Source organism: Vombatus ursinus, unplaced genomic scaffold, assembly GCF_900497805.2.
Source record: "Vombatus ursinus unplaced genomic scaffold, bare-nosed wombat genome assembly UNPS02014784.1, whole genome shotgun sequence".
Taxonomy (NCBI): Eukaryota; Metazoa; Chordata; class Mammalia; order Diprotodontia; family Vombatidae; genus Vombatus; species Vombatus ursinus.
Window position 1 is genome coordinate 20,362,609 of NW_020954562.1, and position 27,986 is coordinate 20,390,594.

At 37.1% G+C, this 27,986-nt stretch overlaps 1 protein-coding gene across 4 annotated transcripts in view; it reads left to right on the forward strand.

Moving 5' to 3' along the window:
* The first annotated feature begins 3,054 nt into the window (after nucleotides 1–3,054).
* Nucleotides 3,055–27,986, forward strand: part of TMEM144 (transmembrane protein 144) — a 61,887-nt gene continuing 36,955 nt past the window's right edge. For 3 of the 4 annotated variants that reach the window (XM_027866898.1, XM_027866899.1, XM_027866900.1), the window contains exons 1-5: nucleotides 3,055–3,110; nucleotides 10,999–11,187; nucleotides 19,775–19,897; nucleotides 24,604–24,703; nucleotides 27,412–27,492. In XM_027866898.1, coding sequence (XP_027722699.1) covers nucleotides 11,073–11,187; nucleotides 19,775–19,897; nucleotides 24,604–24,703; nucleotides 27,412–27,492 — 419 coding nt within the window. In that variant the 5' untranslated portion in view covers nucleotides 3,055–3,110; nucleotides 10,999–11,072. The remainder of the gene's footprint in view (nucleotides 3,111–10,998; nucleotides 11,188–19,774; nucleotides 19,898–24,603; nucleotides 24,704–27,411; nucleotides 27,493–27,986) is intronic. The other variant, XM_027866901.1, reaches the window with a different exon arrangement.

Here is a 27,986-nt window from a genome sequence, read left to right on the forward strand (position 1 = left end):
TATTGATTAGTGAAATGCAAATTAAAACAATTCTGAGGTACCACATCACACCTATCAAATTGGCTAACACAACAAAACAGGAAAATGATAAATGTTGCAGAAGATGTGGGAAAATTGGAACTTTAATGTATTGTTGGTGGAGTTGTGAATTGATCCAACCATTCTGGAGAGCTATTTGGAACTATGCCGAAAGGGCTATAAAATGTTGCATACCTTTCTTCTAGGCCTGTATCCCAAAGAGATCACAAAAATGGGAAAGTGTAGAGGATGAAGAAAAGAAAGCCCAAGTTTCAGGCTTGGGGGACACCCATGCCCATGCTTAGGAAGAACAAGAAAAAATACGAGGAAGCAGTAAAGGAGACTAATAAAGAAATGTCAGACAGATAGGACAAGAACCAGGAGATAGCAATGTCATAGGTAAGGAGGGGAGAGGTGGGAGAAGCAAGCCTATAGAGGAGTTTAGAGTGATCAGCAAAATCAAATGCCACAGAACATTCAAAGAGAAACAGCTGGTGGGTTTAGTAGTTAGGAAATCATTGCTAACCTTTGAAAAGCAAATTCAGTAAAGTGAAAGAAATAGAATCCAGACTGCAAAGGATTTAGGAGTGAGAGGATAGTGAGAAAGGGAAGACTGAGTGTATAGAGGATTCTTTCTCCAGGAGTTCAGGAGTGAAAAAGAGCAGAAACTGACTTAGGACAATAGTTCAAAGGGCTGGCATGATTTTTAAGGATAGGTAAGACCTCAGCATACTGGTCAGCGGCAGGAAAGGAATCAGTAATTAGAGAGTGTTGGAAGAAGAATGGGAAAGAAAGATTAGTAAGGCTAACTCTGGGAGGACATGGTGACAATCAACAACCCAATTGAGTGAATGAGGTTTAGCTTGTGATGGAAAAGGACTGTCTCAATTTGTTTGAACCTAAATTTCCTCCTCCATAAAATGGAGACTGTAATGATAAGAGCATCTACCTACTTCACAGCATTGTTACGAGGACCACGTAAGACAATAAGCACTTTGCAAACCTGAAAATGTTCTGTTGATGCTGGTTGCTGTTGTTTTTATTTTTAATCTCATTTTTTTTTTCAATGGAGTCCAGACACTAATGATTCTGTTGCAGGTCTTAACCTGCTGTTAATCTTTTGTAGTCAGTGTTCTGGGAATTCTTGCCTACGTGAATAAGATAACTGCTTTTTGTAATCAAATAAAATATTGGGATATAAGCTACTTTCTCCAGGCTCTTTCTTATCAATAATATCATCTTTATTAGTACTAATATTATTCTCAGAGAATAGAAGAAAGGTGTAGAGAATTGGGGAAGATCAAGAGAGGGATGGAGAAAAGAAATAAGGGTTCTCAGAAAGGATGGCCTTGGATTTTCTCCCTAAAGTGGGATGTGAGTTTATCTGCTTGAGAAATAAGGTTCTTTGGTTGTTGTTGGAGGCTTAAGGAAAGAGGAGAACATTTGGAAAAATAACTGTGAGGACTGCCTGCCAGAGAAGATGAATAAAAGGGAGAATGTAACTCCTAGCTCCCCTTATCCTTCAGTGCCTGGAACAGAGTTGTATGGTTTGTCTTTTGTTCTGGAAATGGACCATGACATCAGGGAGATGATGACATGACTTGCAATTGACTTTGATTTGAGTGAGGGAGGGCTATGCAAAGTCACCAGCCTCACTTTCTCCTCCAGAGCCATTTGGGTCCAATGGCCAGATATAGATCAGGAAACTGGAGATGGCCCAGGATGCAGTGGGAGAACTTGGCCCTTTTGAACTAAGGTCTTTAATGCTTGTTGATTTCCCCAAACCTTAGCCATAGGTTCCAGGTCAGAGGAGTGGAGGGGGGCAGGACAACACAAGATAGTAGGGAGGGTCAATTTCCTCTAATATTCCCTTCCCTCTCATATTGCTGACCTTCCCATTTCATATCAGAAGACTTTCCCTTGGTTCTCCTAGTTATTTAAGTGAAACACAATTGTTCCTAGCTTATTTTAGATGACAGTTTATGAACACAGGCACTGTTTCAAAATAGCTGTGATTCTGAGAATTATATATGTTTTCTTATCCCCTGACCCCACACACACACACTCATACACTGTTACTGCCTTCCCTCCGAGATTATCTATCTATCTATCTATCTATCTATCTATCTATCTATCTATCTATGGTGCATATGTATATATGTATATCTATACCATGACGTACATACAAGATACAGATATTTCAGTATCTTGTATGTACATCATGGTTTGCCTATTATTTCCCCCAGTAGAATTCAGTGAGCTCCTTGAGAACAAGGACCTTGTTTTTGCTTTTCTTTGTATTCCTATACTTAGGATAGGCCCTGGCATATAATAAGTGATTAATAAATGCCTGTTGACTTGTGGTCTTGACTGGTCCTCATTGTCTGCACAGCTCCTATCTTAACAGCCATTGCATGGTCTGGTCCATGGCCTATAAAGAAAGGCTTAGTCATGGCAGGATAATGAACTGTGATGTCATAAGAAAGGTCTGTTGAGTGACATACAAGAACTTAGCAGTAGAAGAGGATAGTACAGAAAGGGGTGTAGTAGTGAAGGGGAAAGGCCTAGCTTAGATATCTCCTTCAGCTCTGTGACTGCACAGGGTTGTGCTTGTTTATAGGGACTACAGTTTATGCCCAACAGTGTAACCATAGGAGAGGGTGTAAGGTTGGAAAGCACTGTGTGATCTCATCTGTGGAGCAAGACCTCAAGCCCACAAGGTTTGCAGATATAATTAGAGGAGCCTCTCCCACCCACCCTGGGCTTGAGGCAGCAGCCTGAATCCTGCCCAGCTTCAATCACAAGACAAATACAGAAGCATTTTACCCTCAGGGAAGAAGAAAACCTTAGACCCCTGGTCTTAACTAGCACCTTGTCAGTGAAAGAAGTTTGGCCTTTAATTCACTAAATAAGGGCACTTGCAGGAAGAAAGAGGAAGGTCAGAAAACCAAGACTAGAAATGAAAGAAGATCAGAAAAGAGAATGATCACATGAGAGGTGAAGGTGGAGCTACTAGGCAGTGTTAGTGTCTAGGCAGGAAGAAATCAGAGGAAACTGCCCTGGGGAGAGAGACAGAGAAAGAAAGCTGTGCTGTAAGTACAGTAGTAACTAGATGGGGAAACTTTCCAGGGGAATGGAAGGGGTGACTACAAGACTGAAGAATGTCTGGATTTGAGGGAGGAGGGACAGGAAAAACAAGCCAAGCACTTAAAAAAGAGGCTGTACTATTAACCGTGAGTGAAGCTTTAGTAGAGATTAAGGAAATCAACTGAAACAAAAACCAAAAGTGGATAGAGTAGCCCAAATTCATTCTGCTGCAGCACCTGCTCAGCCCATGAAGTCAGTAAAAGTAAGGCAGCATCAGGTGGGAGGGGGTGAGGAACACTCACTGCATCTGAAGGCTGCTGGCCCCAGGTTCAGATCCCGGCTCTGATTTTCTCTGCCCACTGGAATGTGGGCAGGCTCTTACCCTCTCTAGTTTCCAAGTCTGTAAAATAAGATAGGTTGGACTGAGTGATTTCAGATATTCCCCTCTAACTCTAGAACCAAATTTGATACCATGAAAAGAGACTGAGAATTCATTCACTGGTGATGGATGTCACCTAATGAATTATTCAGTGGAATGTAAGTTATTGGAGAGAAAGGACTGGGTTTTTTGTTTGCTTGTTTTTTAAATGATTTTTAATAATTTTAGTGGTAGGTATTTATATAGCATTACAGAATTTTTAAAGTACTGTTATATTTCACAACATGATGGTAGTTATCAATAGTTATCAATTAATCTAATTCAAAACAATGACAAAATTTGTTTCTTGTAACTTGACATTGCATTATCAATAACAACCTCGAAATATGTTTTTTTATTTTCCTCCAAAAAGTAATCTGCTACATGAAACTCTTTTAAAAAAAAATCACAATTGCTTTCAATTTACAAAGGTCTTCCCCAACGATCAAGGAAAAGTGTTAGCTTTCCTTTAGAGAGTGAAAAATTATCCATTGTCAATATACCTCACTTGAAATAGCTAATGATGTTTCATACAGAAATTTGTTTCTATCATAATCATTTTTGTAACATCCCTGAACTGTTGGGTAATAGGCTTCAAAATATCCTCAGACACTAATTCCAACAAAAATATGATACTTAACCTTGGCTAATGGGCACTAAGCAGTCAGAATTGAGCCCAGGAGCTCTATTCCATACTTGAAATCAGTTTCTCTATGCAGAGGTAAATGTTGAAAGTTATTTTAAATTATTATTTACAGCTCTACTTATAATATACTTATAGGAAGCCTTTGAATTTGCACTCTAACCAAATGATTTCTTACTTTAAGTCTTAATACTACCCATTTTTTTTCTTTTTTGTGGGGGAGGAGGGTGGCAGGGCAGACCTGTTATTTCATTGGTATAGGGAATTCTGCTTAAGGAAACTTAAGAGCACCTGCTCTAGAATTTTGGCTGTTACCCAGAGAGCTGTCAGAGATAGATAAGAGAGGTTAATTGACTCTTCCAGGGTCACACAGCTAGTATGTGCCAGAGGCAGGACTTAAAACCAAGTCTTTCTGATTCCAAAACCATCTCTTTATCTTCCATGACATATTTTCTCCATTTCTTATTGGCCTTTTATAAAAAAAAAATGTAATATAAGGTGAGGAGAGAGGTAAAATGTATGCCCTAAAATCAGAGAAGTAGAAATAGTTTGTCATGTATCTCTAGTCCAATGATCATGTCATAACTCTCATTTACAGATAATTTCCTGTGTCAACCTCTCACAGAGTTTGTTCTAAGAAAGAAACAAACTATTAGGTTGTGTGCCCATGTTCTGTTTCTCTCACAAGCTGGCCTGACATGCATTGCCAGGGAGTTATAATCCAAAACTGTCTCAGTTTGGGATTTGGAGTGCCCAGTTTATATACCCTTCCAACAGGGACTGATATCACCCCACCATCATTAACTCTGGACAGATGAACCAGACCACTCCCAACCCTGGGTTATCTAGGCAGAAGAATCTGTCCCCACCCAAGCCTTAGCAGATCAAATCAATTCAGGCCTGCATTGGAGTTTGACCAGGATTAAATTCAATGCGATCTCATTATCAGTAATGTTCTTGTGAAGAACTTTAGAGAAGGGGGAGTGGGGCTGGGGGGGGGACTGGGGGGCAAGCTCTAAGAATCATTTTTTACATTCCCCCATCTGATTCTAATGTGAGGGATAGACTTCTCAATGAATCATTAACTGATATGGTCAACACTTCATCAAGGGTTTTGGGATAACAATATGGGAAGGGGGGAAAGTTGAGAAATTGATCAATGCATCGACAAATTGAAGAAGGCAGTCACCTTAGTAAGTAAGTAAACAATAAATAAAATGTCCATTTAAGGCTCAGGAGTCTCATCTCATACAGCTCTCTGGTTTTCGGGACATCATCTGATGAAGTTTTCTAGTCAGAGCGTGGTTTAAGCAGTCTCCAGAGGACTGTCTTCTTAAGACTCCTTGTAGAGATCTTCTTTCTTGTGTTCACTCTCCTACAGAATTGATCTTAACACAATTTTAAATTGCCTTGCCAATAACCAGGTCAAATAATGAAAGTTAACTCAACCCTTATGTCGCTATTGTTATAAATCAAAAATTGGGACCTTGACCAATTGTCATGTTTATATACCTAAGAAAAATTAGAACCCAGTTTACACTTTGTATTAATTCATTATTCATTCCACCATCAAGAGGTTGAGATTCCACTAAGGAATTTATAACCGACTCCAATACATACATAATACATCGAGTAATCAATTTTAAAACAGTACATATCAAGTAATAAAACAATTCCAACTTCTGGTCATGTTCAAATAAATAACCCTTAAGTAAAATGGACATTTCTTAAGGCATTTACAAGATAGACCACAAGCTTTTTTCTTCTAAAATTAACTAATTGTAACAGAACTGAGATAGGTATGATATTAACTAAGTAACAGAATAATATTTTGGTTTCACAAGTCCTTGTCTTAATTATCCCTATGCCATAATGAGGAATTAAAGGACTCTAATTTATATAGGAATATATACTAGTAACAGATGTCAAGGCTAAATATTTAATTAGTTGTTTGGGCTAAAATTCTAAACCAAATAGATCAATCTTATATTTGCATCTTACTATAATAACTCAGATATTCCAGTGTCAATCTATTATTCAATAGATTTAATGATGTTTATAAAACTTTTTAATTATAGAAAATTGCCATAAAAGAATAGGAACATAACTATAGTAAGGGAACAATGTCAATTCCAGGCAAAAGTGATGCAGATGTCCAACTGTATTGAGCCAGGGTTAAAGTCTGCGAGGTGTCAGTGGGGAAATTGAATCGGGAGAACCTTATCTCAGCTCATGTGAAATACTCATTCTCCCAGCTTTTCCCATGAGAACACCCTTTGCAGTCCATAGGCCTCACAGGGCTGCTGGCATCATGGATCAGTGGCTCAGTAGCATTCCTTGATAACCATACCAGGAGTCAGACTCAAAATAATGTCAGTCAATAGTCCCATGAGGTCTTGAATAACAAGTTCCAATAATCACAGTTTCAGATATGCGACTATAATCTCACATTGGTTGGGAACATCTTTAAGGCAAGTCTTAAGTAGTTTACATATACTTTACTAGTTTCTGATTAAATCTTTTTGTGCTTAATCCTAAGGATAAGAAGAGCACTCTCCGATGTTGTCCTTATTCCTTCAAAACAGATTTTGACTTAAATCAAATCAAATCCGGATTTATAATCACTAATTGTAATGGTATAATTACTAATGGTAAACATTTTAATTTTTTAAAAAGTCCAATACTCTTGGACCTTTAAAAGGAAATATTATCCATAAATTCATATATTCCCTTAAAAAGACACATGGTGACAATTCCCTGCTCTGATTACTTTTTCCTCTATTTCCTTAAAAAAAACAAAAACAAAAACAAAAACTGAAGTCCTGTCTCCTTTGAGAATTATCAGGTAAAGAGCTTCCCTACACATTCTGGCTCTCCATTCCATCCTCCTGGGAATTTCAGGCTGATGCATATAAAGTTTTGCAAACAGTTTGAAATCACCTGTTATCATCAGTATAGCTAAAGGTTTTGGCCCAGGTAAAAAAGACCTAAGGAATTTGAATTAATTCTGACAGGGTATGGTCAGTTTCCCCAGGCAGAAACCTCCAGAGCTTCCAGAGTTTAATAGTTAATTGAACAGTACAAGTAAACATTTTAAGATTTTATATAATAATCTCAAATCATAATAACCAATATCATTACCATAGTCAACATTTATGTAATGTTAAATTCAACAAGGCCCTCCTATAGATTTATCCCAAAAAGCAGGTAGACACAATTCCTTCAGATCCTCTATACCTTTATCTATTGGTTTTAAAATCAAGAAATTTTCATTTTCAATCTTTCTACTTAAAACAAAATCAAACTTCCTCACACCCTCTCAACATGCTCAAGCCATCCGAAGCTGGCACAAGGGCACCCAGCCCAGGATGGGGCTGAGGAACGCTTAGAGTACATGGGCTTACTGTTGCCCAGCCCACCTCCGTCAGTCCCTAATCATTTTTTTCTATCTTTATATTTTTGTTTGAACCTTTATTTCTCTTTCCTAAACTTTCAAACCCATTGCTCAGACTACCTCCAATTTCCTTTACATTCCAAATTAAAAATCATACCCCAATCCTATCCTGCTTCTTTGCATCTGTAAGAATCTGGAGGGAGTTAATGCCTAACAATTTACAAATCAAGAGAGCTGTATTTCTCTCACACACTTCACAAATAGCTTTTATAGTGTTAATATAAATCACTGAAATCCTAAAGTGATTGCTTAAAAAAAAAGAGAGAGAAAACCCCTTATTTTTGCAGTTTAAACACATTGCCTTGATATCAGATACATTGGTGGGAGGGGTGCAAAAACAGTTCTCTAGATTTAATTTAAACATGATCTATAAATTTTAGCTTTAGGATCTAATTAAACTTAGATTCAAACTCTCAGCTTTCTCGCTCAGCTCTTTCTGTCTTGGCCTGCCTGCTCTAGATCCTTATCAGTATAAGCTTCTGTTAACCTTCCAACTAACTTCTGCTTTTTTAAAAATTCTATTACTTGTTGTCTAACTTTATTCTTGTATCACAACTTGGCCAGTGTTGGGACCCCCCAAAAAAGTCTTAATCTCCTACTGAAAGCCCAAGTTAGAAGTTCTTTACCAATGTTCTCTCTAATTATAGACCTTAGAAGTTCCTTAGAAGTTTTAAATCTTTCAGTATGAACATGAAACATGACCATCATAGAGAAACAAACCAAATGACAAGACAGAGTGTGCGCAAATCTAATTTTCTTTTTTTCTTATTAATTAATTTTTAGTTTTCAGCATTTACTTCCACAAGATTTTGAGCTCCAAATTTTCTCCCCATCTCGTCCCTCCCCCCACCCCAAAATGGCATACATTCTGAATACCCCTTCCCCTAAACTGCCCTCCCTTCTATACCCCTTCTTCTCTTATTCCCTTCCCTTTCTATTTTCCTGTAGGGCAGGATAGATTTCTATACCCCATTGCCTGTATATCTTATTTCCCAGTTGCATGTGAAAATTATTTTTAACATTTGTTTTTAAAACTTTGGTTTCCAAATTTTCTCCCTTCCTCCCTCCCCATCCACCCTCATTAATAAGGCAAGCAACTTGATACAGGTTATACATGTGTAGTCATGCAAAATACTTCCATAGTAGTCATGTTGTGAAAAACTAACTCTATTTCCCTTCATCCTATCCCACTCCCTCCATTTATTCTATTCTCTCTTTTGACCCTGTTCCTCCTTAGAAGTGTTTGCTTCTGACTACTCCCTCCCCCAATCTGCCCTCCTCTCTTATCATCCTCTTGCTCTCTTATATCCTTCCCCCTATTTTCCTGTAGAGTAACATGGATTTCCATACCCAATTGAGTGTGTATGTTATTCCCTCCTTAAGCCAAATCCAAATGAGAATAAGATTCACTCATTCCCTCTCACCTTCTCCCATTTCCCCTCCGCTGTAAAAGCTTTTTCTTGTCCATTTTATGTGAGATAATTTACCCCCATTCTACCTCTCCCTTTCTCCTTCTCCCAATATAATCCTCTCTCACCCCTTAATTTTATTCTCCAAATATTACCCCTTCATCTTCAACTCACCCTGTGCCCTCTATCAATCTATCTATCTATCTATCTATCTATCTATCTATCTATCTATCTATCTATCTATCCATACATATTTTTTCCCTCCAAATCCTAATACTGACAAAGGTCTCATGAGTTACAAATACCATCTTTCCATGCAAGAATGTAAACAGTTCAACTTTAATAAGTCCCTTATGATTTCTCTTTCCTATTTACCTCTTCATGTTTCTCTTGAGTCTTATATTTGAAAATCAAATTTTCTATTCAGCTCTGGTCTTTTCATCAAGAATGCTTGAAAGTCCTCTATTTCACTGAATTACCATTTTTTTCCCCTGAAGGATTATACTCAGTTTTGCTGGATAGGTGATTCTAGGTTTTAATCCTATCTCCTTTGACCTCTGGAATATTACATTCCAAGCCCTGTGGTCCCTTAATGTAGAAGCTACTAAATCTTGTGTTATCCTGACTGTGTTTCCACAATACTTGAACTGTTTCTTTCTGGCTGCTTGCAATATTTTCTCCTTGACCTGGGAACTCTGGAATTTGGCCACAATATTCCTAGGAGTTTTCCTTTGGGGATCTCTTTCAGGAGGAGATCGGTGGATTCTTTCAATTTCTATTTTGCCCTCTGGTTCTAAAATATCAGGACAGTTTTCCTTGATAATTTCTTGACAGTTGATGTCTAGGCTCTTTTTTGATCATGGCTTTCAGATAGTCTAATAATTTTTAAATTCTCTGTCCAGAATCTATTTTCCAGGTCAGTTGTTTTTTCCAATGAGATAGTTCACATTGTTTTCTATTTTTTCGTTCTTTTGGATTTGTTTTACAGTGTCTTGATTTCTCATAAAGTCACTAGCTTCCAATTGCTTCATTTTAATTTTTAAGTAATTTCTTCAGTGAGCTTTTGGACTTCCTTTTCCATTTGACCAATTCTGCTTTTGAAGGCATTCTTCTCCTCATTGGCTTTTTGGACCTCTTTTGCCATTTGGGTTAGGCTATTTTTTAAGGTGTTCTTTTCTTCAGTATTTTTTTTTGAGTCTCCTTTAGGAAGCTGTTGACTTGTTTTTCATGATTTTCTTGCATCACTCTCATTTCCCTTCCCAGTTTTTCCTCTACTTCTCACTTGCTTCTCAAAATCCTTTTGGAACCCTTCCATGGCCTAGGACCAATTCATATTTTTTCTTGGAGGCTTTGGATGTAGGAGCTTCAACTTTTGTTGTCTCCTTCTGAGTATATTTTCTGATCTTCTTTGTCACCAAAGAAAGATTCTATGGTCGGACTTTGAGTTCAAATCCATCCTCATACACTAGCTGTATGACCACAGGCAAGTCACTTAACAGGTATCTGCCTCAATTTCCTCATCTGTAAAATAGGTATAATAAGAGCAACTACCTCCTAGGGTAATTGTTAGGAACAAATGAGATAATATTTGTAAAGCACTTAACATATAGTAGACCCTTAATAAAAATTTGTTTCCTTCCTTAATCTTTGGGAAAATTGAGCAAATGTGGAAATTTTAAAGCATAATAATAATATAATCTATTTCAATACTCACATGAATTGTTGTTGTTGTTTCCTAAGCATCCATCATTGAGCAATAGTCCAAAATCTCCTAGAAGCAAAGCCAATCTCAGATATCAGGGAGAGCCATTGGATTAATTCTGACTTGGTTGTTGAACTTCTCCCATTCACTTCTAGATTCAGGATGCATGAGTGGAAAATGTGAAACATTAGAGTTCCCTCAGTCACGTTCAAGGTAAGATAATGCTTACTCTCACAACTTTCATTTCTTCATTTTCTCTTCTTTTAGAAGAGAAAAGATACCAAGCTGAAACTACATCAAGCTTCAATATCCTCTGCTGGCTCCCAGGAAGCAGCACCACCATGGAACACAACAACAATGGAACAGATCTCACTGCCGGCCTCATCTCCTCGGCTGTAGCTGTTGTCTTATTTGGGTCCAACTTTGTTCCAGTTAAGAAATTTGATACTGGCGATGGTAATTCACACACACACACACACACACACACACACACCTTTGACCAAGAGTGTTCTGATTATTCTTAATAGAAAATAGATTTGTAATTTTTAAAATGACAGATCTAAAAATTATTTTTTCCCTTCAAGTAAGTGTCACATGGCACATTTTTAATGTCTTACTATTCTGATCACTCTGCTTTGGAATGACACATTGCCATTTCTCAGTATCCTTCCTAAAATCTGGCACCTAGAATGGGACATAAAACTCCAGGTGTGGTCTTACCAGGACAGAGTAGAGTAAAATGATCATGGCCCTCATTCTAGGTACTTCTACCAATGCAGCCTAAAATCATATTGGTTTTGCCAGCCGCCATATCATAGTGTGAACTCATTTTGAGCCTTCAGACCACTAAAACCTCTTGGTCTTGTTCCCCTTAGCTGGTTTCTAGCCACACTACCCCCTGTCCCCAATCCTATACTTTTTCTTTTTTTTTCTTTTCTTCTTCTTCTTCTTTTTTTTTTTTGGCAATTGGGGTAAAGTGACTTGCCCAGGGTCACACAGCTAGTAAGTGTCAAGTGTTTGGTCTGAGGCCAGATTTGAACTCAGGTCCTCCTGACTTCAGGGCCAGTGCTCTATCCACTGGACCACCTAGCTGCCCCAATCCTATACTTTTTCAATTGATTTTTCAAAATCCAAATGCCAAAATCTTAGATGAATTCTGTTTCATTTGACTAGATTCCACCTCATCACACCAAACCATTAAGATCTTTTTGTATCTTGATCTTTTGGTGTCTAACAATATCAACTATCCTTTCCAGTGTTTTGTTATGTTCAGATTTAATCAGTATAAAATCTATATCTTCATATCTTCATCTTCCTTATATCTTCATGGCCTCTTTTTCTTTGCTTTTTTTTTTTTTTTTGCTTTTGGTTTTTGGTGAGGCAATCAGGGTTAAGTGACTTGCCCAGGGTGACACGTTTAGTAAGTGTCAAGTAACAGGCCAGATTTGAACTCAGGTCCTCCTGACTCCAATGCCAGAGTCCTATCCACTGCACCACCTAGATGCCCCTATATCTTCATGTCTTCATATTGGTCATAGATGAAAAAAAGATTGAACAGAACAGAGTCAAGGACAGAGATCTACACAATACTACTAGGAATCTCTATCCAGGCCAACAATTAATTAGTGAACATTTGGGGTTCAGTATTCCAAATAGTTCCTAACAACATTATCATCTAATCCTGATTATATTGGAGACGATATGAGACAGTTGTCTGATGCCTTACCAAAATGCAGATAGACTGGGCCTATGGGATCTGCAGTTAAAAAGTCTAGTAACGCTTTCAAAAAAAAAGAGTTGTAATTAACTAGGCATGCTTTATTTTTAATGATTCCATATGCTACCTTCTGTAGTTTCTTTATCCTTTTTAAGCTATCCCTTCGACAATAGCTTCTAGTATTTTTCCAGAAATTTACTTATCTACATTCTTTGCTCTTTAAAAAATTGAATTAACATTTCTTTTCTATTTCTAGGGCCCCTGAATCTCTCCTGAATATTCACAACTAATTTTCAAAAGTTTACCTACAATTCAGCAATTCAGTATGCCAGGAGTTAATTCCCAAGGGAGAGGTGATGATTTGAGCTCATGGAGGATAGTTAGATGTTCTCTTACCATCTCCTAACTTATCTTCAATTTCTCTTCCCCATTAACCATTTTTATTCTATCATTTTCAGTTTGAAGCTCATACTCATTATTTGAAGGGAAAAAAGTAGAGAATTGGAGTTCAGTAGTCCTACCTCTTAGCCATATTCCATAATCATCTCTCTCTGCCTAATACAAGCAGCAGATCTGCCCCTTCTTTCTTTTTCATGATTCTCAACACAGTTTTTTATTTTTATTTTTTTAAGGCAATTGGGGTTAAGTGACTTGCCCAGGGTCACACAACTAGTAAGTGTCAAGCGTCTGGTCTGAGGCCAGATTTGAACTCAGGTCCTCCTGACTTCAGGGCTGGTGCTGTATGCATTGCGCCACCTAGCTGCCCCTTAATTTTTACCTACATGTATCAGATATGCCCTTAAAAAGTATAAACTCATCATATTTAGGCTTCCTTTGTAGCCACATTGGTCTGTTTTGACACATCTCTTTTTTCTTCTTCATTGGAATTAGTGATGGGCTGGTAAATATTTAACAGCTGGTTTGGGAATAGAGGAATGTAAGGTTGTTTTTTTTAATCTGCATCATTCATATTTTCTCTATCGCTTTTTTAATTTTAGAGTTCAACAAAACAGTAAATCAAGCCCTGATTTATAGTGTTTCCCCACTTCCAAGGTAAAAATGCTCACATTGAAAATGTAACCATCAGATCTGACTGCTTAGGGCTTCAGCACAGCCCTTACTGGAAGCAACCACAAGTATAATTTAAGCATTTCATTCTTGAGAGTCCCCAAAACCAAAGCCAACTTCCTTTAAAAAAAACTATCAGATCATAAGATTCTGCCTTTATTATTTCTGATATCTTTGAGTTCTACTTCCCTAAAATCTGGGGTACAAATCCCACTATCCCTGGCATTTACTTCCTTATCTCAGTTCCAGCAATATCATCCTGTCTGCTTTGGCAGCCACTTCTTTCTCTGATTCTGAAAGATGAAATCAGTAGCAAAGCAAGTGGAAGATTTAAAGGATACTATCTAGAAAAAGACTTAAGTAGGCTGCCACATATTGCTTGCAATGATTTATGTTCCAAGAACCGTAAGATATCATTAAAGACATTGTATGATTGGAAAAGTAGGTCGGCTAGTCATACATGGAGAACAAGAGATGACAAATTAGTAGCCCAGGTGATGCTCTGGTACTCATAGAATGTTAAAAGACCCTGACAAAGGTCCCCAGCATGTTGGGTATATCCTGTGGAAGATATTTTAGGTACAGATAAGAATTACATAAGATAAGAAAGCCATGGCTGGGTTGTGATTTCTACCTTTGAAAGTAGTGTTGTTGTTGTTGTTCAGTCATTTTAGTCATGTCTGACTCTCCATGATCCCAATTGGGATTTTCTTGGCAAAGATGGTAGAGTGGTTTGCCATTCCTTCTACAACTCACTTTACAAATAAGAAACTGAGGCAAACAGAGTTAAGTGACTTGCTCAGGGTCATATGGCCAGTAAATGTCTGAGGCCAGATTTGAACTCAGGAAGAGTCTTCCTGATTCTAAGCTCAGCACTCTATCCAGTCCACCCCCTAGCTGAAGGAAGTACTCATGTCTCTAAGAGCAAAGATTTACAGAAACAGTGAAGATGAAATAGAAAGCATTATATAAGCAAGTTTGTGTTGTTAAAATCGGAGATAATAATACTCGTAATGACTAAGTTCACGGATTTATGAGGATTAAATGAGATAAGTATTCAAATTATTTTGCAAGGCTTAAAGCACTATACAAATATCAGCTTTTATTATTACTATTATTATCATTATCATATATATTAGGGGCCTCCAATTTTGAGGTTTTGTCATCCTGTGATTGACAGAAAAGGAAAAGGGCTCAAAGAATTTAAGTAATTTCCTCATGGTCACATAGCTACTAAGTCTTGGTGCCAGGATATTCTGACCATGAAATCCTTTGGTTTTTCTTTTATTGTTGCTCACCCAAATGCTTTCTACCTTACTTTAGATAGATTTCCACACAGATGTGTATTTTTTGATGTACTTTACTATTTCATTTCCCTTGTATTCAATCCTTACTTTAAACAAGGTATACCCTTTCATTGCTGTATCCCAATGGAGTCCTATCCTAGATAAATCTCAAGACCAGTCAATTATCAATCAAAGAAAATTTATTAAGCATCTACTTTCCCAGGCACTTTGCTAAGCACCAGGGATAGAAAAAGAGGCAAAAGATAGTCCTTGCCCTCAAGGAACTTACAATCTAATGGCAGAAACAACATACAAACAAATATTTACAAAACAAGCTATATACATATATATATATGTATAGGATAAATAGGAAATAATTAACAGAGGAAAGCTACTGGAAATACCAATGAAAGTTATACATGTTAAGACTTTTAGGTTTTGGTTTTTATTTTTTTTACCTATTCTCAACACATTTGGCAACACACATCTTAGACCATAGTATCCTTTCTGCCCCTTTTAGCTGTTATCTTGCAAAATCCCTGAATTGACATTTACCTTCCTATGTTATGCTTCTGAAGCACCTTTGAGTCATTCCTCTAGCCAAAAGAATTGTTTCACTTTCAACGTCATAGCATCCATTTCTTAATAAATTATAAAAATTTATAATTTTATAAAAGTTATTTATTTATTTATTTATTTATTTTGTCCAAGCATTTGTAAAAATGCTTGATTTTTGAAAAGTTTTTTTTTTTTTTAATGCAGGATTTAATAGAATGGGAGTGAGAGTTGTTTACTAAATTACCTATTCAAGTGTCTTTGATTCCTAAATTCCTCTATTATTCTTCCTATCATGCCTGCTGTTTTTAATGGTATCTGATTTCATGGTTATAGTGAGGTAGTGTTCTGCCACTCCCTTCAGCCTGGGTTAAAGTGCCCTTGATCAGTGATCAGCAAGTCACTAAGCAAATACATTCTTCTCTAGTCCTCATTAGATGTACTCTTGTACTGGCCAAGAATCTTCAATTCCTCTATCTTGAGCCATGGCTCTTAAGCCAAATATCATTCTCTGATTCTATCTTCTTAGTAAATGATTTACTTTCAATATTTTGCTTTCTTCTCTTAAGTCCCTACCACCAATCCAAAATAATGGTAAAAATGTCATCTGTGTCCTCAAATCCTTAAGTTTCTCATTTTAGGTTTTATTACCCTAGAGAATCTTTCTAGGTCTCAGTATTGATTCTATTTATTCCCACTTGAATCATCAGAAGAGGGTATTGTTCAGAAAATTTGAACAAGTCTTAGAAGACAGTTCATGATGTGCCAGATTCCCGGGGTATGAGAACATCCTAACTTCTGTTGTTAGCCATGGGAGGTCAACATATGGCTAACTCAGCATCCCTAAGCAGGGATCCCAAGACAAATATCTCTTCTCTCTGTGACTAGTAATAGATGACCTCATTTCTGGTAGCCTCTGTGGGTCCTCCTTTTCATTTTGTGAACATAAAAACTGCTTCTTTCTCAAGATGTCAGGATCAGCCACGGCGAGGGTGGGGAGGGAGGCTGGAGAGAACCAGATATTAATATGTAGCTCCAAGTGTACAGCAGAAATCCCTCTTCCTCCTTTCTTTTCTGTCTCATTTTTAGAGAAACAACATTGTGTAGTGGAACAAATGATAGACTGACCTGAGTTCAGGAAAGACCTGGGTTCAAATCCCTTCTGTGACACTTAGAAGCTGTGTGATGAAGGACAAGTGTATTCGTCTCTCTGGCCCTCAGTTACCCTATTTGTTAAAAAAAAAAAGTCAGGAAGGGAGGAATAATAGTACTTTTAATAGCCACCTCACAGAAGTGGTGTTTGGGTCATAATGGAACAATATATAGGATGTCCCAAAAAGCTTTAGTGTAATTTTAAGCTACTAAAGCTTAAACAGTGTCTAAGCCATAGGGCATTATATTAATATCAGTTAGTATTATTTTCCCCCTTCAAATTCAAGATAGTTGTAGATTCCCTCCTTCTTCCTCCCAGTCTTTTGTTCATAGAATTTCATAGGAGAAGTAATCCTACCGGTTATTTTCCTAATCCATTTCCAAAAAAGAATCCCCACTAATACATTTTCAACAAATAAGATTAGCCAGCCTTTGGTCAAAGACATTACAGGGAACCTGCTACCTTTCAAGAAAGCTCATTCCATTTTTAGATAGCTATAATTATTGGGAAATCTTTTCCTGACATCAAGTGTGAATGCGCCTCTGCAACATCCCTCCATGGTTCCTAGTTCTGCCCTCAGGAACCAAGCAGAACAAATCTACTAATTCTTTCATATGACAGCCTTTCAAATACGTGAAGACTTCTGTCATGTTTCCCTTGAGTCTTCTCTACTCTAACAACCCCTACTTCCTTCCATTGTCCTTCCTATGGAATGAACTCAAAGGCCTTTCCCATACTGGTCAATCTCCTCTGGACATTCTGAAGTTTAGCAGTGTCCTTCCTAAGATATATCACACAGACCTGAATACAATATTCCAAACATGATCTGACCTGGCTGAGCGTAGCATCCTCATTCCTGAAACTCTGCCTCTCTTAATGCAAGCTAATATTAACTTGGCTTTTTGAGCTTGCAAGCCACTTTTAAAACCTTCAATTCTTTTTTTTTAGACAAACTGCTGTCTCTCCCTATCTTGCTCATCTTATAAGCATGAAATCATTGTGAAATAAAATACAAGATGTAAGATGTATCCTATTAAGTTTCATTTCATAAAAGCCGGCCCAGTATTTTTCTGGTCATGCTCTATTTGCATGTTGTCATGCAATGTGTCAGCTATCACTTTTGGTTTTGTATCTTCTGCAGATTTGATAAGGCTGCTAAGTGTGACTTTAGACATGTCATTGTTAAAAATGTGAAATAGCACAGGGCCAACTTCAGATCCATATTCTATCAAAGAGGGAAGAGAAGCCTTTATATAGTACTGACTATATGCTAGGGGCTTTTTTATAAATATTCTTTCATTTGATCCTCAGAACATCACTGTTAGGTAGTTGCTATTATTATCCCCATTTTATAGTTGAGGAAACTGAGGCTATGACTTGCCTAGGGTCACATAGCTCATAAGTATCTGAGGCTGAATTTGAACTCAGATCTTCATTCTAACCATTGTGATATCAGCTGTCTCCAGACAGCTAGTGACAGGTTGCCTAAAGATTTTCAAGTTGATATAGAATCATTAATAACTATTTAGCTTGCCTTTGTCCATCTTCTCCAAAAGAAGAACATAAGATACTCTCATCAAAGCCTTTTCTAAAATCTACGTGTACTTTACTGCATTTTTCTGATCTGTCAATCTAATATTGCTATTTTTTTAAATGAGGTTAGACTGATATCACTTGCTCTTGTTTAAACTATCCTGGTACCTTTTTCTAGATATTTACTAACCATCTATTTAGTAATATACTGCAGAGGCTATAATCATAGATGAAAGGAGCTGATTTTAGAATTAGACTTGTATCAAGCCTTTACTCTAACACATCCTGGCTGTGCAATCCTGGGCAAGCCATTTGTCCTCTCAGTGATGCAGGCCACTCAGTAAGACTATGAGTTTGGGACTAGGTGCCTATTTGCATTTTGAAGTGAAAATTCATCACTAAGACTTGCTCCCTACACTGATGAAATTACAAGTCTGGTTTAAAAAAATATTAATAATAAAATTTTCTAAAATATTCGCAGAAAGTGAAGTCAAACTCACTGGTTTAGGGTTGATAAATTTCATTTTCTTACCATTTTTCAAGATCAAAGAATATGACTTTTGAAGTCTTACGGTACCCCTTCTGTTCTATTTTCCAGCCTGGAACATTTCTTCTATTCTACCAGGGAAGATGACTTCATTTTCCCTGACAAGATGGCAAAGAAAGAAGCATTCTTCTAACCCTTTCACCTCATATAACAGACAATTCAATTTGTACCCAATAAACACATAGTTTGTGACTGAGCTATTTCTGTGCTTTCCACAAGCGACAGTCAGTTACAGTTTTCTATTTCTCTTCATATTTTAATGAGACTAATATCCTTGATTTTTGATGGCTCCTACTGACCATTTTTTTCTGCTAAACTAGGGGCAAACCACTTTGTATTATACTATGACTCTGACTCTTTTATAGTGGACTTTGTTACTTTTTTTTACCACATTAACTGATAGATACCTGTTTTTAGGGTATGAGTAGCTCCCTGATAATTATAGCCAATGCATACAACAGCCTACCATCAGCCATTCTCATTGGGCTTTTTTTCCAGCCAATTTCCATCTCATTCCTTTTCTTCTCAGCTGGGCAAATACTTGTATTACAATTTATTTGCTCGCAACTCTAGCTTCTTTCTTTAAGTGAACCTTTTGGTTATGGACTTTCTTGACTCTTCTGAAGTTTCACTTTTATTATTTTTGCCAATAGTGGGTGAAATCCAAAGGTTGCAAAAGGAAAACTTTCAGGAAATGCATTCACCTTCCTACCTCCACCTCATTAAAAGGCTACTTAGAACTTAGAAAGTATATTTTCATTTACAGGAAACTAACTCCCTGCTTTTTTGATGTCTCAGCCGAGAGGAACTTAAAATAATTAACTTTATATTCCTCCTTTTTTATTTTATTATACACACACACACATACATATTTATTTATTTATTTTATTACTAGGGCAATAGTAAGAATCACAAAAACATGAGCTTCAGAAAGCTGTTGTACAAAACTGTAATTCTATGTCAGTTTTCTTCAGTTAGCTATGATAACCAGCATGGTACCAAGATGAAAGTGTAGAATCACTCACTAATTTCAGGTATTGGTGAGAAGAAATCCAGTTTGCTTTGCATAGTCAGTGAAGAGATAATATAACAGTGAGACAAGTGTCCCCATAAATATCTCTAAGCATATACCTAGTAAAATTGAGATGTAAACCCTTGATAATAAATTATTGCTCTATTGTCAGGAATGTTTCTTCAATGGATTCTCTGTGCTGCCATATGGACAGTTTCCTTAGTGGTCAATCTGTTACTCCATTGTCCAAAGTTTTGGCCTCTCGCAATGCTTGGGGGTTGTGTTTGGGCCACAGGTAATGTATAGAAGATCTTTTGTTACTTAAAAACTATGACTAAAACAATGTATGTTTACATTTTAATGTCATATTTATATGACCTTTATAAATGTAGGCTCAGAGATTTAGAATTGGAAGAGATTTTAGATGTTGAATCCAATCCCCTCAAGAGGAAAATGAAGACCCAGAGGTTAAAAGACTCACTTATGGTTGCAGGCAGAATGTGACAAAATTTGGATTTGAACCCAAGTCCTGACTCCAACTATTCTACCTTTTTCCCTCTAACACTATACCTTTACCCTTTCCTTAGGATCTCTTTCGTTTCCTTTATATGGACTAGTACCAGTAGTGATTGTTGCTTAACACATTTCTTGACTATGAATCCTCATTAGCTGAAATAAAAACTACTCAGTAATTTAGTAGAGAACATCATGATACACATTCTGGACTTTCCTATCTGTCATATATTTAATATAACAAGAGGAAGTGCAGAGGCATATGTGGGTATCAATAGACTGGAACGTATAAGTAGTGAAAAACTGTGCTGAAGACACAGAATAAAGGATGTTAACTAAGAGTTATATGCCTGAAATAGGAGGGACATTGGTCACGTAACAAGAGAAAGGGATACGTAGTTAATAAACTCTATTGGTAGCCATGCAATGTCAAGGAGGCACCCAGTATGTTGAGTACCACCCCAGTTCCCAAGTAGGATTTGGACAAGCGTTGGAAAAACTTGTGAGTGGTTATGTCCTTCCTAGTGGAGGTAGAAGTGTGCACATCAGTGAGAGCATAGACCCATCAAAGTAGGATCATAGAATTGGAGCTAGAAATGAGCATTGAATACAGCCCCCTCATTTATAGACAAGGAAAATGAGGCCTAGAGAAGTGATTTGCCCTGTCATAGAGCTAATGTCAGATATGAAATTTGAACTCGAGGTCTTCCTGACTCCAAGACCAATGCCTTATCTACTACACTATCAAGGAGGCAATGATTTAGAACCGAAGGACTTGGGTTAACATCTTGGCCCTACTATTACATGTATCTTTAGGCAAGTCAAGTTGCTTCATCTGCCAAATAAAGATGACCTCACAGATTACTTTCCACTCTACATTCGGGGCAGGAATTCCATCCTCTTAAATGCAATTCTAGGCTTTGGGTTGAAGATCTTTTGTAGTATACATCCTTAAAAAATTCATGATCCATAAAACTTTATGCTATTTTTGAAACAGCCAAATTTCCCAAAATCATTGGGGCCATTTGTTTACAAATGCATTTATGATGTATTTTTGAATACTTTCATTGTTTATTTTTACAAGGAGTGCATCATTATATTGATTAATAAATCACTTGCACAGTTAACAATTGATGGGGGTGGGGCAGTTACAATGCAGTTTATTTAAAAACCTACTTCTATACTAATCAGATTTGTCAGGTTTTTTCCTACACAGGAATCATTAGCCCAATATTTTAGCAATTTTAACAAGAGATTGAGCAATCTCTTTTTGATGAATATGTGTCTAAGAGTACCATTATTCAAATGGAAAGATGTTTTGTGAGGCTCTGTCTGTGCTTACAATTTTCGATCCCTTAACTAGAGCAAAGCCCCCTGGCCAATGCTACAAAAATGAATTCCACAAAATTGTTCCCCAATTCAATTCAGTTAGCATTTATTATTGTTACCTCCTAGATTCTATACTAGGTGCTGGGTCTACAAAGACTAGAAGCAAGTAGATGGCACACGAATAAAGTGCTGGACCTGGAATCAGGTGGCTCTGAGTTCAAATTTGAATTCAGATACTAGCTTTGTGACCCTGGGCAAGTTATTACCTCTGTCTACCTCAGTTTCCTCATCTTGAAAATGAGAGTAATAATACTACCTATAATCCAGAGTTGTCACAAGAATAAGATGAGATAATATTTGTAAAGTGCTTTGTAAACTTTAAAGTGATACGTAAGTGTGAGGCATCATCATCATCATCATCATCATCATCATCATCATCATCATTATCATCATCATCATCATCATCATTATCATTATTCCTGCCCACAAAGAGCTTGCATTCTGTTGTTGGGATAACACAAATACACAGATTAGTAAAAACAATATATCTACAACAGAGATACAAAATAATTTCATGTTAAGAAGTGGGGAGCACTGATAACTCTAAGGATCAGGAAAAGTCTTGAGTAGGAGATAATAATAACAATAGCTAATATTTATATAGTGTTTACTATGTGTTAGTATTTCATTTGATCCTCACAACAACCCTGGGAGGTTGGTGATATTATTTCCCCCATTTTACAGATGAGGAAGCTGAGGCAAACAGATTAAAGTGATCTACCTAGGGTCTTTACACAGCTAGTATCTGAGGCCAGGTTTGAACTTAACATCTTCTGTCTGTAATCCAGATGCTCTATCCACTGCACTGCTTGGCTTCCCCAGCTGAAAAGTGAAGTAAGCCTAGAAAGGAGCTAGAGATTGCAAAAGGCAGAAATGAGGAAAAGAGCATCCCAGACCTGTAGACATGTCTGGAAATAGGAGAAGGAAAGTCCTATTCGGAAAGACTATCCTGGAAATGTCACTTCTTCCACTCTTCCTGCAGTCGTTCACTCTTACTCCTCAGGTACATTTTTTAAACTAACTTCACCATTGTGAAGAAGCTTCCTCTCAGAACAGGCATAAGCAGGTGACAGAATTCAAAGCATCTCATCCCTACCTCACTAACAATACTCACAGAGCTGTTGTAAGGATCAAGTGAAAAAAATATCGTAAAGTGTTTTAGCACAGTGCCTCGCACATAATAGGTAGTTAATTAATGCTTGCTCCCTGGCTCTTTTCTGTGAGTACCTGCCCCTTTTAAAGTCTAATGAGGATGTGAAGTAGAAATGTCTGGTCTTGCCATTCCCAGGGTCAGTCTCAGTTAGGGCTGGAGAAAACAATAATAGTAACTAATGTTTACCTAACACATTAAGGTTTACAAAAGCCTTTCCTGACAATACCCAGAAGAGGTATAGGTCATTGTTATTCCCATTTTACAGATGAAGAGACAGACTCCAAAACTTGTCCAGTTGAAGTGTCACAGTGTCAGAATCAGAATTTAAGCCTTTTGCTCTACCCAACTGTATAGGTGGTATAATTTGTGGCAAGTTCCCTCATACATCCCAACTAAATATCTCCCCTATTCAGCTTGCTGATGCTTGGAATTCCACAATTATAGCTTCCTTTATTTGACTTATACAAACACAACCCTTGCCCTTAGTCAAGAGATAAATAATATTGGGAGTGACAATTCTTGAAAACAGATCTCAGATTTACCTTCAATAGGAGACATTTCTTGGACTCACAGCTATCAGTCCTCTCCCCTCCTCTCTGCCTAAAGTCAACTGTAAGTGGAATGTTTGTACAGGTTTCTGTGTAAATGTTGCTCTCTGCCCCCAGAAGAATGCATGTTTCATGAGGTCAGGGACAGCTTCATTTTTTGTCTTGATATCATTAGTGCCTAACACAGTACCTACCACATAGTCAACAATAAATACTTGCAGAATTGAATTGAAAGGAATGGAATGGAATGGAATTCTTTATGAGGTAGAGGATGTTGACACTCTAAAACACAGGTTCTTGAGCTTGTCTGAATCATGTATCTCTAAGGCAATCTAGTAAAGCCTAGGCACCCCTGTCAGTGTTTTTAAATGAATAAAATAAAATACATAAGATTACCAAAGAAACCAATTATATTGAAATACTTTAAATATTTTTTTTTAAGTTCATGGACCCCAGATTAAGATCCCCTGCTCTAAAGGTTCCTACAAATCATATAGTTCAACCCCCTCATTTTACAAATGGGAAAACTAAGAATAGAATGATTAAATGTCTTGCCCTTTGTCAGGATTAAAACCTAGGTCTTTAAGCCTCAGACATTTGCCCAGTAGTGAGAATTAATCACATTCTTTTCTCAGAACAGGTTTCGATAGGGGGAAATGTAGAGAGAAAGAGGGACAAAAAGAACTTTATCCACCTGAGTATGATTTGGGGTATGGATTTCCCATGGGTTAGTCTTATCTTTAATAGCTTACCTCAAGGTAAAGAGCCTCAGTTTCCTCACTTGTGCTATGAAGGGGTTGAACTGGATGGCCTTTAAGACGTCTAAGATCCCTTCCAGATCTAAATTCATGTCAGTTTGGTAGACAATAATTTTCTATGTGGGGAAACTCCTATTCACGACCCAGATCATGACCCTTTTATAACTAACAGTGTTACAGAATTGCATGACCTTCAGAAAGGTTAAGTTATACGTCCAGGGTCAGAGGCATTTTTCTGATACAAATCCAGCCCTACAGCCCACTTTACCTCTATGTAATAGCATAGCCAGCATAAAACCCCAACCATTTTCAGCATCAGCAGTGCTTTCTAAAAATAGCATATGCCTGAACAAAGGCGCATGCCAAGGCTGAAGAGTATTTCTGCAACTTAGTAGTTAGCTTTGCCCAACATTTTTCTGCAAAATATCTTGCTTTGGGAATTTTGCTTTTGGACTTTACAACTTTAAAATGTATACCAAAGAAATATATTGTTATTAATAAATAGGGGAAATGTAGCAAAATACTAGGTATAATGTAGGCGTTCAGTTGCTGTTGATTTTAAATTTGAGTTTTACTTCTACATGTATTTTCTGTACTTTTTATGATAGTAGACTTTTTCCCTATGATTTTTGTCTTGCAGGTAACATCACTGTCGTCCCTATTGTTAAAACAATTGGTTTAGGCCTTGGACTTTTAATCTGGGGATCATTTAACTCACTGACAGGCTGGGCAAGCTCAAGGTAACCCAATTCAGATAGAATTGTCATCAGCAACCAACCCTCATAGAGCTCCTCCCCTGTGCAAGTCACCATATTAGGCACTAGGGTTACAAAAGAAATTTATGAGACATTCTTTGAAAATGCACCTTCCTCCCTTTTCTGTGAAGGTGAGAGATAATTGAAGGTGAGAGACAATGTGCAGGTGAGGGTCTAATGACTCAATTGGCTCAGTGGGTTCAATTGGCATGTTGGTTAGTTTTATTTAACTTCTCCCCACCACCACCACCTTTTTAAAAATACTTTGTTATAAGTAATGTGGCCTCTGGGTAGCAGAGGAATAAAATGGTAATATATGATGAGTGCTTTGCAAGCCCAAAACATTATATGTTAGCTTTAATATATTTGAAAGGAGGTAATACAAACCCAAAAGATGATAATTTTTTGTCGTAGACTCCTTTCACATTCTAGTGAAGCCTAGATCAACCCCTACTCTGAATAACGTTTTTAAATGCATATTTACAATACACTAGATTACAAAGGAAACCAATTGTATTGAAATACAGTCATCAGGATCCCAGATTAAGAGAACCTTGATCTAGTAATATACCCATAACCCTAAGCAAGTGGAAAGAATACTAATTATAAAGTCACATGGCCTGGGTTCATGTCTCAGCTATTAAACAAATCACTCCATTTCTCCAGGCCTCAGTTTCATCAAATATAAATAGAAGAGATTAGACTAGATCACCTCTGAGTGATCTAATAATCTGTTCCAGCTCAAAATGTGATCCTAAAATCTCACTGTCCTGAGACAAGCCTCTTAAGATTTTAAGTTGCAGCCTATCCCCAAGCAGGTCTTTGACATTGACATTGACCCTACCCTGTTATTGTTCATGCCCTCTCTCTCCCAATTCATGAATTGGTGCCTCCAAAAGGAGAAGGAACAGAATAAGAGAAGCTATGGAGATGGAGAACTAGACATCTTCACGGCAGCTAGCCAAGCTACACTGTTAGTTTTGGATTTAACCTTTCCAAATGTTGGGCAAATGAAAAAATAAATCCCCCCCCCTCAAAAAAGATTTTAAATTGCAGACAAATTTCGGTTCTGCATGATTCAAGGGATTTTTAGTATCAGGATTTCCACACACTGATGAAATTAGAGGTTTCCTTAAATAAAACAAATACATACTGCATCAAACTTCATTATTTCTACAATCCTGTGATTTCATCACTATAGGTACTATCCTCTGATGGTAGCCACATCATCCATTACTACATGTATCCTCAAAAACAACACATTGCAAGTACTTGTCAGAGAATGTACTCTACTGGCCTTGTCTCAAAGCAACCTGGGGCAATTCTGCACCACAATGAGGCATGACAGTAGGACTTTGGCAGAGGAAGGTATATATATGCATGTATTTTTGTATAAAGAAATATATATATATATTTTTATATATATAATATATATATACATACACACATACATGTATACATACCCCTACAATCCTGTGCATATGTATGTGTATGTATGTATATGTATATATGCCCATGTGTATATTTATATCTACCTAAAGAACTTTTACACACATCCATATATACACATGCATATATAAATAAATATATATATATATGTTTGTATGTGTGTGCATTTGTGTGTGTGACCTATGTATAAGCAGGTTAATGACTCTACATGGTACCAGGATAAATGTCAAATGAGAGATGCAAAGAGTAATTTAATAAACCTCAAGAGAAAAACATTTTAATTAAATTTCATTATAATTTTTAAAGAAAATTCACTAAGGCAATTCATTTAAAATTTGGTAAATCCATGGAAAAGGACTATCTGATCTGACAGCATTACTTTGTAAGATCAAAGCATTAGCTGAGGACAGGAGGTAGAATATGCTTCCCCCTTTGAAGTCTTCCTCTAATGTTTAATTGAAGAATTATTTCATAAAACCAGAAGCTCAGTTGGGGAGAGGAGGCCATCTACATCTTCTACACTGAAGTCTTCCTCCATTTTCCAATGGTGTCATGGAAATGACTCTGGGTCCTCAAAGCCTATCCCAGTAAAATGTAAACTTTAGAGGGTCCTATCAAGCTGGAAAAAGGTGTATAGGTCTAGTAAACAACTAGATGTCTGTTATCTACAGACCAGTCTTGATCAATTTAAAGATTCTTATAAATTAGAAGACCAGACTATTATTCATTTTTAATATAAACCTCAAAGTATCCCCAACTTCTCCTCATCCTCAATCAGCAATTAATATGAAGTGGCCCTTACTACTAGACATTGGGAGATATAAATACAATGAACAAAATATTCCCTACTCACAAGGGATGAGTCTAGTATCACTATTGGTCTAGTATCACTTACAGTCTAGTATCACTATTGGTAGTAGGGAGTGTTTATAGTGATTTGGACCAAAGTTAAGGGCTGTGAAGTGGTTTGACAGGAAAGAGATTTTTAGCTCTATTATCACAAGTCCCATTTAAAAATTACTTGTTCCACTTCAAACATTTCCAAGATTTGTGCGAGGGGTTTTCTATTGAAATTAGCCATACCATTGGCTCCTTTGTCCAAGGCTTAGAACAATGTTCCTTCTGTGACATCTTCTCCACCAACCAAATTGACCATAGAATCTTTATGGTTATAAAAGGACAAAATTCAAAACTCTTCAACTTTTCAATAAGACCTAAGCCAGCTATGTTGATTTTTTTTTCAGGTTTGGGTGGTTTGGAATGGATCCTGAAGACATATCAAGGCCTCTGCTAAATTACATTGGAGCTGGACTTTCAGTGATAAGGTACCCAATTATTTCTATTCCCTTCATGTTTAGGCTGTCAAATGTTTCCAAAGCAGATAGATGGGGACAGCAGTTCAAGTTCTATACATGGAGTTAGGAAGACCTGTTATCAAATCAGGCATTTACTAGATGTGTGACCCCAGGAAAGTAACTTAACCTCCTCTATCCTTCATTCCTCCTCTATAAAATGGGCATAATCATATCATCTGATTGAATTAATTATGGCATATGAATGCAATGGAATACTATTGTACTGTAATAAATCATGAAAGACAGAGTTTCAGTAGAACAGGAAGAGTCTTAAATGAACTGACACAGAAAGAAGTAAGCAGAACCAGGAAAATGATTTATATAGTAACAACAAAACTGTAAAGAAAAGAAACTTTGGAAGACTTAAAAACTCTAATTTATGCAATGATTAACCAATTCCAAAGGGCTACACTTGTACCATGCTACCCACTTCCTGACAGAGATATGATGGACTCAGGGTATAG